General features: G+C 38.3%; 1 protein-coding gene across 2 annotated transcripts; it reads left to right on the forward strand.

Moving 5' to 3' along the window:
• Positions 1 to 1,155: 1,155 nt before the first annotated feature.
• ARHGAP11A (Rho GTPase activating protein 11A) lies at positions 1,156 to 12,746 on the forward strand. 2 transcript variants are annotated; one of them, XM_084287182.1, is made up of 12 exons: positions 1,156 to 1,339; positions 3,186 to 3,256; positions 3,566 to 3,662; positions 4,028 to 4,278; positions 4,760 to 4,920; positions 5,027 to 5,173; positions 7,091 to 7,165; positions 7,806 to 7,973; positions 8,235 to 8,370; positions 8,702 to 8,807; positions 9,626 to 9,773; positions 10,213 to 12,746. In XM_084287182.1, exons 1-12 carry the CDS (start codon positions 1,211 to 1,213, stop codon positions 11,772 to 11,774), a joined length of 3,051 nt encoding a protein of 1,016 aa, XP_084143308.1. In that variant the 5' UTR covers positions 1,156 to 1,210; the 3' UTR covers positions 11,775 to 12,746. The 2 variants fall into 2 exon arrangements, with proteins under 2 accessions (XP_084143308.1, XP_084143309.1); XM_084287183.1 differs by lacking the exon at positions 7,091 to 7,165.
• The last annotated feature ends 442 nt before the right edge of the window (positions 12,747 to 13,188 follow it).

Below are 13,188 nucleotides of genomic sequence, written 5' to 3' on the forward strand. Positions count from 1 at the left end.
CTATAATATTAAACTTGGGCTGTTTTACTCATTTATCTCATCTTTACTCAGGCCAGTAAATGAGTAAATGAGAAAGTAAAAGTGAGTAAATGAGAAAAGTAAATGAGACTATTTTGTGTTTGATATATTTCACTAGAGTAATGTTAAAATTTGCAAGGATGGGGTCCTATATCTATTACTTTTACTCTTGTAATTCTTATCAGTGAAGTATCTTCAGGGTTTGGAATTTCTTATTGTCACATAAATGAAGTGCCAGGACAGATAATAGTACTTACTTAGACTACACTTTTATATATATACCACATTTTATATATATACCACATTTACAGGACTATTAGATGTGCTCAAGGACACAATGATTTTGACATCCATAATCAAAATCTTGGGGTTTTACGTGAGAAAAAATCACGTCCAACCTGCTATTTATTATACAGGGAAGGTGTGTGAGGACACAGTGAGGAATAGGTAAGCAAGCTCAAGTTTAGACAGTACAAACAACCCCGGTGCTGGTGGTGACACTGCCACTGTGCCCGGCAGTAACGGCGGTCCTGTGCACAGTGATGAGCCAGGGGAGGTGGCTCTGCACGCAGCAATGCTCATGTGGGACAAAGTAGCATCGGTGGTGAAAGTGGGCGTGAAGATCTTCACGGTTTTCTTTCCCCATTTATAGTGTCACTATGGCCAACACTGACACCCTGCATTCCTCCCTCCCTTGAGAATTCAGCCCAGTCGCGGAAGCGCTGCGGTTTGCCGTTTCAAGTAGGGATTTATTTGAAAACAAACAAAAGAGGTGGGTGACGCGTGCCGGGAGCCGGCTGGGGACGCTGGGCGGAGAGAAGGGCTCGCGTGTCGTGTCGTGTCGTGTCGTGTCGTGCAGCAGCCCCGTCCCTGTCCCTGTCCCCCGGGCGCCCCCTCCTGCCGCTGGCGATGGCGGTGACCGTGGCAGCGGGCGGGCACTGAGGTAACGCCCGCGCCTCGCCGCTGGGGGGCTTGAGGCGGCGCTGAGGCAGCCGGCGCGAACGTCCGGAGGCGGCGCACGAAGCAGGCGCTGCCGGCCCAACCCCTTCCAGCCGTTGGGCGGCCGGGGCCCGATTTCGAACGGGAGGCAGCCAATGGGAGGCGAGGCCGGGGCCGGCGCTGGGTTTGAGCCCGGCGGCGGGCGGGGTGGCGGCGGCGGGCATGGCGCTGCGCTGGGCCTGAGGGCAGCGGCATGGCGGAGCGGCGGCGCGGCGTGCAGCGCCTGGCTGTGCTGCAGGAGCTCCGCGCCTCCTATGGCATCAAGGTGAAGGGCGGCAGCTGCCCGCCGGCCGCCAGGACGCACGGAGCGACGGCCGCGGAGGTAGGGAGGCGGCGGTGGTGGCCCGAGGGCGGCGCGTCCCGAGCCCCCGCCGCCATTTCGGGGCGGCCGTCGCCAAGGGGGGGGGGGGGCGCGGGTGCTCTCGTCGCTGTGCTGGGCGGTGGCGGCCCCGTGTGCTTCAGGGCCGGTGCTGGGTGTAGGTTCCCTGCTGGAACCTGCTTCATAAAACGTGGAAGTGGCCCCTGTTAGAGCCTAACCGAGACCCCCGTGCAACGGATACGGCCCAGAACCGAGTGTGCCCAGCACGGGCTTTCTGTAAGACTGCTTCCGTTGCTGTGAAGGCGTTACAAAGTGCTGCGGTAACCCTTGGTCAATGTCAACTGAAGATGTTGCAAAAACACTCAAAAAACGAGGGAGTGAGAGTAAAGTTAGAATGGATGCCCTCCCCCTTGTCAAAATCAACAATATGAATGTAGACTTTAGTTTTATTACTGGAAGAAATATAAGGACTGAATAGGTATGTATGTGCATCATGATAAAAGATGTCTGTAAATCTTCCTGTAGTATTTTAATATACAAGGAAGAAAATTAAATAATAAATGAGCAAGGTAAGAAAAAGCAGAGAACAACATCTGTTTTGCTTGGGCTATTCTATTTCAAAGGAACAGGCATTGTTTCAGTTCAGTTCTTGAAACAAATCATGACTTCTGATATGCCAGCCAAAACCCAGTGAAGTGAGTGATATCAGTTATGAATTGTAAATATAGAATTGCAAGTTGCTGGAATTCTCTATTAAAACGTCTCATAAATACAGAAAAACATTATATATTGGAGTTAAGCTCCCTTTTGTACTCAAGGGTAGCAATCTGGAATATGATGACAGAAGCATATGTTGCTTCATTTCCCTTATCTGTCATGTGATGTTTGTTTTCTGGAGGATAGATAGGCCAAAGGTGGCCTCAAGGATTGGTTAGTTACTGATTAACTGTTGTCTGAATGTGGTCAGCACTTTGAATTTCGGGCAGAAATGACTGAGAATTTGTATTCATCTCTGATAACAACAATATTGTGTGGACTGATCAGGCCCTTTTGGATGGGAGGTGGTGGGGGAGGCTTGCTCATGTTTTCTGTTAATTTAAATAGAAAAGAGGTAGGGTAAAGAAATAACTTGTATTTTTAAATCAAATTGTAAGCTTCTATAACTGAAACAACTGTGCAGTCACCTCAGGTAAATGTTTAAAAGAAAACAACATAAAAAAGGGTCCAAAAAAACACTGTAGATGCTCATCAGTAATAATAACTGAAGACATTATGTATTTTTTAATGCTCTGATGTCATCTTGTGAGGTGAAACTATTGTAAAACTGAATGCAGAAGTTCAGGAGAGTTCTCTACAGTCCTTCCTGAAACATCAGTCTTGACTGCTTCAGATGATGAGAAAAATTGCTTTTTTTTTTTTTTTTTAAGGTTGTTTCAAAGTTGTGTTGATTTGGTTTTACTTATTTATACTTATTAAAGAAAAATGGGATTTTGTCAATTTGAAAAAGTGAGATGTGATTCCAGAAGAGTCTGTGGATAAATACCCTTACCAATTTTGTGGCCTTATAGCAAAACTGACTCCTTGTGAAATAAAATATGCAAAACATGCTGCAGAAAAGCTTTCTATTATTTCACAGCAATCTAGTTTGTTATGTGTAACTAGAATCAACATAGGCTCATGTATTTAGAGATGAAAGTTTTTCCTGGCAATATCTCATATTTGAAAGGCTTTCTTTTTGTTTAAACTACTTTTAAACAAAAAAAAATACCACAGAGTACCACGTGCATTTCTGTAATAAGTAGTTGGTAATTCTGTCAGTCTTTGAATAACACTGAGTTTTATCTTATAGGGTAAGATCTTTGGAGTATCTTTTCATGCATTACCACAATCACTTGTGCCAGGATATGGGTATATTCCCAGGTAAATTAACACTGTATATATGAGAGAGAGCAAAGAAGTGTAAATCTAAATAATAGTGTACTCATCAAGGGGAGGGTGGGGTATCTTTTTTTTTGCACATCTGTTAAATATTATAGGGAAACAACAATAGTTTCAATTGGGGGAGGAGGGAAATAGAGATTAGATGGGGGGGAATTCGGATCCACAGCTTCTTTATTGTTGCTGGGGAAAACAATCCTATGTATTAAGTTTTATCTATTTATTATAAAGCAGTTTTTCTGGGAAAAATATGTTCTGAAGGTCAGAAGTATGTTGCTCTTCTTTCCTTAGTTTTCTGGTTGATGCCTGTGAGTATCTGGAAGAACATATTAATACTGAAGGACTCTTCAGAAAATCTGGATCTCTTGTTCGTATCAAAGCCTTAAAGGTATTCCCTAAAGCTTTTTTTTTTTTTTTAATTATTAGTGTTTCACTTGATCATCTGTACATCGTAGTTTTTTGGATGCTTTTCAGTCATATCTGAGTTCTAACATTGGAAGTAGACTGGTAACATTATCTGCTTTAGAAATGAGTTGCTGCATCTAGGGGAGAACCAGTAAATAAATACAAGTTATCAGATAACATCATCTGTGTCTTTTTGTAGATAGTGTAATTAGGTAAAGCGTGACAAGGCTAAAAGTAAAAAATGGGGAAGATCAGACAGTCTTTTTTCTGATACAGGTTAGAGAATAATACATAAAGTTAGAAATCTGACAGTACGTTGAAGACTTCATTTCTTCTGAACAATTTCAGAGTAAACTGGATCAAGGTGAAAACTGCCTGTCAGCTGCGCTACCATGTGATGTTGCAGGGCTTCTTAAACAGTTCTTCAGAGAGCTGCCAGAACCGATCCTTCCACCTCATCTGCAAGAAGGCCTTTTTAAAGCTCAGCAGCTAGGAAACGAGAAGAAAACTGCAACTATGTTGCTTTCGTGTTTAATGACAGACGGAACAATTGAAGCTTTGCGGTTCTTTTTCAAATTTCTGAGAAATGTGTCCCTAAGGTCAGTGTCCCTAAAATGATTGTAAGCAACTTGAAGCTAGGTTAACTTTCTTTTTCAAGCAACTGCTGTAACTTCCTGTGACTTTAAAATTTTCTTACATGCAGTCATTTACTAGAAGTTGGGCATGGTCTTCATAAATCCAAAGTGTTTTCTTATGAAACCTTCTTATGCTGGAGACTATTCCAGTCTTTCATAGCTGTATTTCTTCCTACTCTGGAAAGCAAAAGGGGTAACTCATGAAACTAACATAATCTGATACCCATCAGTTTTTCTGAGTGCAAGGTATGTATAACACGTTGAATTCAGTAACAGTCATACAGATACCGAGCCTAGGGTACAGAAGCATACACATTAATTTTGTAATGTGAGTACCCAAGTGAATAACTGCATTTTTTTTCAACTGTGTTTGTTATTTGGCCTTTCTCTCTGTAGTGCTTATGTCCTGATAATCTGCATTAAGAAATATTTTTGTCTCATTAAGATCCAATGAAAACAGAATGGATAGCAGCAATTTGGCAGTGATTTTTGCTCCCAACCTCTTGCATGTGAACGAAAGTGAAAAGATGTCAACCACCACAGAAAAAAAAATTCGCTTGCAGGCTGCTGTTGTGCAGACATTTATTGATCATGCAGAAGAAATTGGTAAGTGATAAACGTTTATCAGAATGTCATCTTGCATGTACTTGTATACAGTTTTTTCCTTATAGCTTTTTAAATAATATTAAAAAATATTTCTTAACCAATTCAGGACAGGTACCAGAATTTATCTTGGAAAAGATTCCTGCAATGTTAGGTGTTGATGCCTTTCAGTCTACTCCCTCACTGAGGGGCCATGAAGACAGTGAAAATGAATCTCCCAGTGAATGTAAGAGGAGGAAGCACCGAAGTGTTGGGGGTAGGTATGTCGTGTGAAAGCTTCAGCGACTGAAAGATTTTTGCAACTTTAGGTATGCTGACCCTTAACAAATTAGACTTCTAGAAGCACGATACTCCTGTGTAAGCTAGAAATTGTCAAAGAATCAGATATAATATGCTGATATGTCTTCCTTCAAGAGCTAGTAGTATGACAGCACTGTCACAACTGTGTATCTTGTGTATGGGATGAAGAAATTCAGGGAAATACACTATCAAATCTGCGTATCTTACATATATGCAGGTTATGAATCATTATTTTTTCTCTCAGTCCACAACATTAACTTCTAATCACTTGCCTGCCATCGTTTTTCGTTTGTGCGATACATTATTACTGAGCTCTAATATACTTAATAGAGGATAAATCAATTTAGTTTCAGTGAAATTTAAACCAACCCAGTAAGGATTTTTTTAGTTTTAATCTTTCATTTTTAGGCAACACAGATGTAACAGATTTATACACACTTTTGTTTTCTCATTTTTAACAGCTCCAGGCTTAATTGTTTTTAAACCTAGATGGATGAGAAGATGGTGTTTTGGTTGTTTTTTTTTTTTGTTGTTGTTGTAATGCATAAATAAGGCAAGAACTGTATGAATTTCGTTGAGACTTACACATTACACTTTTTAAAAAGATGTATTACCTTGAAACTAAGAAGCTATGCGTGTCATTAGAATGTCTGCTAATATTAAAATACTAAGAATACGTTCTTGTTAAGCAGCAGAAAAGCACTAAAGCTACCCACTTGTAGAAACTCAATGTGAGTTCTTACTGACTATTTTCCACTCTATCATGGATTTGTTCTTTTATTTGTAGTATAGCTATTCAATAGGTTGTTTGAGCTAATATGGACAATGTCCACAGTATGGACAACTGGTTAACTGAATGGTTTCTGTTCTGTTAGACTTGGTTCTAATTATTATACTGATCTTGTATGTATTGCTATAAATATATGAATATATATTTAGCTCATATACTTGGAATATTAAACCTGACAACAGTTGACATTAACACTTTACTACTGTATATGTTTAGCCAAGGCAAGCTTTTGTGTAATATGCTTTTTTGTTTCTTTGAAGTAGCAAGATTTTCCAGAGTTGCAAAGTGGTAAATGTTCATGAATGTTCAGATTTTCGGAAGCAGCAGCTAGAATTTGTAAATTCTATTGAATATATCCTGGTAGGAGTCAGCTTCTACTCTTTCTCCAGATATAATAGAACATAGCGTTACTACACTTCATCTTCTTTCAAAGATGAGTGTTGAAAAACTTCCTGACACCGGACACTACAAAAGAACTACTTCAGCCTTATAGCTTGCTGAGCTTTGCAATGAATATATGGAAATACAACTGTAGGATGCAGTAGCACGTAATAAAAATGATTCTGGTTTACTCTCTTAAAAGCAGGAAAACCAATAAGAGTTCATGCATACGTTCTACTGGGATTAATTTCTCAGGAAAAAAAAAAAAAGGAAATAATTATTAATGGAAAAGCAAGATGAAAAGATGAAAATTTCATACTTGTATTTGGGCCTCTGCCCAAAGTGCTTTTCAAGTACAAGAGGACTGCCCAGTAAAGTCTGTGAGAAAGTCTTCAATGGATAATTTCTGGGTGTGCCTACAAGAAATCAAGAAGGCATCTCTTTATATTGACCAGTAGAATTCACTACGAAAAAAAACTGCTGCCTTTGCATGATTTTTTTTTTTTTTTAAAGGGGGAAAAAAAATTTAAGTTATTGTGAAAGCAACAAAAAAAGGCTTTAGGTTTCTTCTGTACATAAAACAGCCATTTAAAGTGATTTGTTTTATATCTCTGAAAGAATACAAATTAAATTTCAGTTGAAACTAGAGCAAGTCAAATTTCATATTTGAATTTGATTTGCTTGGTGTGTCTTGCATTTCAGATATTGTTAGTGGAGCATTGAATAAATTTAAATCTAACAGAACACCCTCCACTACCCCTCAGCAAGACAGAAGCGGTAGGTACCGGTATATTTGTACTAAATAAAGCGCATGCAGTATCATCTGGATTTGTACACTATATTCTACAAAGAAGCTCTAGAGCTTGAACTGAAGATAAGTGATTATGTTTAAATTGGGTAAAACTTGGAATATAGTTGCATTTTATTGAGGATACTGCATTTAGTTTAGTTCTTGGAGCAGCTATAATCACTGCAGCAGTGCGCTATGGTTCTAGCATTAGAATTTGCGCTTTTTATCTAATGCACATTAAGGCTTCAGTGCAGTAGTGCGATACTTTATCTTGAGAATGAATTTTCACTTTTACTTTCAAACTTACAGAAAAATGACTATACTTAACTTCTTTTTTCTAATACCTATATTTTATTACTATGTGGTTTTGGATTTTCCTTTCTGGTACTCTAGCTTATATGCAGAAAAAAAAAGGGGGGGGAGGGGGAGCAAAAAAGCCTCCACCAACAAATGGCTGTATCTGGCTGCTTTTGCCTGTTCAAAATGCATGCACTTTGGCTAAGTTTTTACAACCTCTTTTTGGGGTTAAAAAAAAAAAAAACAAACATACAAAAAACACAAACCTGTCACTAGTAAACTGTCACCCTTTTAAGCTGTTGTTGAAAACTTTGGTTTTCTTAATTTCAGTCCTTTCATCAGTGACTCCTGTGGTTCTTACTCCAAGTACCAAGCGTAAACTTCCAGCTGATTGCTCTCAGGGCTTGTCCAGCAAGAAGAGGCGATCTTTTAAGCCTAATTTTGCTTTTGAGTTGTTACCAAGTAGCATTTTCAACAACAGCTTGACACCAGCATCAGGTATAGTGCCTTCATTTTTTTCTTTGCTGCTTGAAGTTTTTATTTTTCTGTAGCATGCATTTACTTGCAATCCAACTTCTATGGCTGCTACAAGCACCAGCCTCACTTAAATAAAAGCAGAAGTTGAAATAATTTCAAGTCAGTATTGCAGAAAATAAGCAAAGTATGTACTCTATTAAGACTCTTTTTCAGTGTATTATCTCTAAGTCCTTATCTGAAAACTTCGTGGTTATTTTAAGATCATGTATTTTGTTTCTGTAGTTCACTTTGAAGCAAGCCCTTCCGTGTCTCTTGAGTCATCTCAAACCTCATTATCTCCTTCAACTGGTGGTGAAAATCATTTGTCTAGTACAGGGAACAGAAGAAGTAAAAGACTTGCAAACAAAAAGTTATACAGGTAATTGCCTTAACTCAGAAGCAAAAAGCAAATTGATCTAGAACCCTTTTGTGATAAAGTGTTAAAACTTCTTTTGGTTTTCAAAATTATACTTGTGGGTTTAAATCATAAGAAATCTTTATAGTATTCTCAAAATCACTATATGTGGCAAAATGTGACTCAAAATAAGATCTGGTATAAAGGCCTCAAAAGAACTTTCCTGGGCCTATTAAAAAAGCTTGGCATGAAGGTAATAGAAGAATTCAAACCAGAGGGAATAGAATAAGCATAAGGATGGTTTCATTCCTCTCCTTAAGAGTTTTGTGTTACTTTTTCCCTTCTGTCTTTCCAGGGCTGAATCAGGAAAAACAGGTTGTTTTTCTCCAAAGATTAGCCGAAAAGAGATGGTTCGTAGGTCATTACGCTTGAAGTTTGGTTTGGGGAAAAGCAATAGAGAGGTAAGTATGCTGCTGTTGTTACAGTACAAATTTTAATGTTATAAAGTTTGGGGCACTGCTTTTCACTAGCTGGAAGGACTTAATTGCTAATGGTAGGACCACAGCACAAGTAGACCTGCTATCAAGTACAAGAATCTGTAGGTTTATTTCCATAGCAGTAACTGATTGTCTTATTGTTTCGGGTTTGTCTGTGGTGGTGCAAGAGGCTGATGGGGTGCAGCTGGGAAAGCTGACCTGAATTCACCAAAATAATATTCCATGTCCTACAATGTCATGCTCAGTGATACAACTGAGAGGAAATATTTTCAAAGTAGCCAATAGTTGGGGATTGGCTGGGCATCAATCATTGATGGTGAACAATTGTTTTTGTATCACTTCTGAGTTGTGTGGTTGTTTGTTTGTTTGTTTGTTTTTGTGGCAGATTTTATTTGTTGACTGGGTGGTGGACATCTTTTTTGTGACATTATATTTTTTTCCTTGCTTCTTCCCTTCTGGTTCTCCACCAACCTTTTTGAGGTAGAGCAAGCTTACCTGACAGTTTGAGTGAAAACACTGATCAGTAGTTCTCACAGTTCTTGAACCCCTTGTTTTACAGAGGCTGTGCACACAATCACTATATTCAGGGTGTGGTTAAGCCTGCCTTGCTGTAGGCAGGTTTTATACTACTTAGGTCTACAGAGAGCTGAGGAAAGATGAAGTATGACCAGAAAAAAGCTGCTATGGCTATTTTGTACAGCCTTTTTCTTATGGCTCATCTGTAAATGAGATTCCAAACTTACAAGTTTATATAAGGCTCTAACTTTTTTTTTTTGTTTAAGAATATTGTATCGGGATGTGCAGTTGGTAATAGATCTGAAAATATTGGAAGGCGTCTTGCAAGTCAACAAGGTTTGGAAAGCACAGATGAATGTGCAAAAAGAGATGTACTCTTCAGCCCTTACATCAGTGAAAAAGTCTGCAGGAAAGGTAAATACCTCAGGATGTATTACACTGGAAAAACATTTGTAAAGCAAAAGTAATGTTATGCTAGGAGGTATAAAAACAGTTGGTGTGTTTCTAGCTAGTAAGGTAAAAGCTCACTGAATGTCAGTGTCTCCTGGGGGAAAAATGGTTTAGCTCAAGCTTCTTGTGTTTTTAATGTATGTTAGTCTTCTGCTAGTTAAGCATGATGAGATGTGACTTTAGTTCTTCATATTGTGACCTCTTTTTCCACACCTGAAACTTCAGGGTATAATGGTACCTGCTGCTTTGGTAGCTTTTTTTTTTTTTTTTTTTTTTTTTTTTTTTTTTTTTTTTTTTTTTTTTTTTTTTTTTTTTTTTTTTTTTTAAGCAAGAATTTTGCCTATACTGGTCATTTTAAATTGTAAGACCTTATTCATAAACACCTGTGATATTTATTTTTAAGGTTCAAAGAATGTGAGCAAGTCAGAAGAAAACTTGTTAACTCCAAAATGCAATGATAAAGTAGTTCACAGAATGTCATGGAATAGTCCTACTGTTACAGATTCGCAGGAGATCAGCTGCAATGAGGGAATTTTGCCAGGACACGCTGAAACAGGAAACAGTTCTTCAGAACCTGCTTTTGTATTTGGAAAGCCACCAGTTGTTCCAGATGAACACAGACCCACAGCTGTAGACAAACAAGACAACAGGTTAAAACTCTGTGAAGAAGAAAGTAATTTGACTGCTGAAACATTACTGAAAGTTAAACAAGCCTTCTCTGAATCTGGAAGTAATCTTCAAAGTCTGATAGTTGATACAAAGTCATCTTTTACAAATGTACCAGGTGAAACATTACATGAAACTCTGTGTCTCACAGGGCTCAGCCCAGAGAAAGAATTGGCAGCTGAACTTTCTGGAAGTCTAGCAACTGCAGACTCCAGAGAGCTGTTCCACCAACGGAACCAATCTTACGCTATTGACAAACAACAATCAAACAAAGATGCAGGTAAAATTTTGGAGAAAAGAAGCTTCAAAACTTCTATAGAGATTGAACTTCAGGTCCAAAAACCAGATGTAAAAAATATAATAGAACAACTTCCTGTGCCAGAAGTACAGGCCAGGGAAGATGAATCATCTGTGCAGAACAGTCCAGCAAAAAATGGCATAAATAAATTAGATTCCTTTGAAAGAAAAGAGGAAATAGAGTTAACACATTCACAAACATCTGAAAACCATGTATTAAAATGCTGTAATTTAGAAGAAAATACTGCTAAACTTTCTGGGTCAGGACAGCTTCCTGCTTTGCAGTTGCCTAAATCAGGGTGTGAAGGCAACCAATACTTGCAAGCTGAAAACCCTGATAGAACTTCAACTAAAACATCATCTGTTTCTGACCACATACAATGGTTTAACAAGCTTTCCTTAAATGATCCAAGTTCTGCAAGTAAAACTAAACCACCTCTTAAATTCCAGCGTACTCCTGTTCGACAGTCTGTACGAAGAATAAATTCCTTATTGGAGGCTAACAGAAGATCTGTAAGCTCTCAGATGGTTAGAGGTAATGATGTTGGTTCACCACTTGTTAAATCTTTGAGCTGTGATTCTGCACTCTCCTACTGTGCAGAAAAGCTGTCTAAGAATTCCACAGCTTTTTCACTCAGGAGTGAAAGTACATATGACCAAGCTTCTCCATCTCATAGTCAGCTTGACTTCACATCCAAATCATGTCATAGATGTCTAAATCCATCAGATAATCCTGATCTTTCTGTAAGAACGACTGGAATCTACGAACAGAAAGAGACTGTTCTTCCATCGAAGTCTGTTCTGGAAGATCTAACCAATCATGAAACTGTGAAATCTAGTTTAAAAGTTAATGCAGATGTAAATATTCCAGGTTTTGCTCCAGAAAAAACTACTGTTGCAAGAAATGCTCCAGGAAAAGAAAAACTTCGTTATAGAGGCTCTCCAAAGAATCCAATATCTAAAGTGAAACTGCTACCAACTGCAAAACCAGTAGACTTATAAGATTTAATATGATTGCTAAATGGGCTTATCGTAACTTGGATAACCTTTGGAAAAAAATAAATTTTTGTTTTCTGATTTACAAGTTATAGACTTGTACAAATAACAATTTTGGTTTTATGTTGAGATTTTTTTTTAACTTAGGCTTTTCTGTAACTGCTAGTTCACCCAAATGGATTTGATTTTTTTTAAGCGTGTTTTTACAAATGTTTGCATTAAAGCTCGTACTTGATTACCTCAGCTTCTTAAAAGCATGCTGCGTGTCACAAAACAATTTCTGCAGCATTTAGACTAAATACCAGTTCACAAAAAAAAAAAAATCTCAGACATTTAAACTGAACAGATGTGAAGAAAAGACTTGATGAATCTTGGTACATTTGCTTTCTTTACTTCATAGTTTCAAGTGTATTGTAGTGCTACTCTGATATTTAAGTTGGACCTTACACCAGCTCTACTTCTGAGACATTTTTAATTTCCATTGGAGTAAAGTGGGAGTACAGTTTTCTTGTTAAGTAAATGAACTATATTTCGACATGTACAAATACTGGAAAATGTGCTGTTTATTTGAGCAATGGAAGTCTTAATATTTCATCAGGTGATGTGTTCTGCAATACATACTATGTATCTTCAGTTGTGAGCAGTGAAATGTTTTAGTACAAAAAGATAATCTTAACTTATTTTTAGAGCTGTATGCTAGTGTGAACTAGATGACGCAGAAGCAGAGTTTAGATGCTGATTATGTTGCAAGGGAGATGAATGTAAGAAGCCATAGTCTGTTAAAAGTTGACTTGCACAAGCAAATGTTTACATTTCTTGGAATGAAAACTGTTTGTCTGTCATCGGTTGTAAAATTATTTAAGAGTAAACACTTAAACTGTTAGCTTTCTGTATGTGCAAATTCTTTATTGGCAAAATACAAGAGCTGAAAGCACTGGATGCTTTTGGTTTTAATAAAACCATGGTTTTTGTCCCTTTTCTGAGCCCATTCTTCTTTAGCGACTTAGAAATATGACTTTGTTGTCATATAGACTGTGGGATTTAATGAGTCAGTCTGAAAGTGCTCAAGTCAAATGACTTCCGGCTCTCCTGCTTGTTTATCAGGAGATGCGTATTGGTAATTCTCATTACCAGCAAAAGGCATGATATAAAATAACCTAGCAAGAGTAGGCTTTTAAAGTGATGTGTTAATGAAAGGATTTACTCTCATTGCTTTCTGTTCCCCCCTCCCCTTCTCACATAACCACCGATTCACAAACTGGATTCTTTCAGCTCTCATGGAAAGCTGAGGCCCAAATGAGTTGCCCTGCTGTTGCTACAGTGTTGTTGTAATCTAACATTGGGAAAACAGGAGGAGGTAAACAGCCACTACAGGGTCCTAACAAGATTGTCTCGTGTTACTGCTAAGTATTGAATGGGT

This window comes from Netta rufina (assembly GCF_964035555.1).
Source record: "Netta rufina genome assembly, chromosome: 5".
Lineage (NCBI taxonomy): Eukaryota > Metazoa > Chordata > Aves > Anseriformes > Anatidae > Netta > Netta rufina.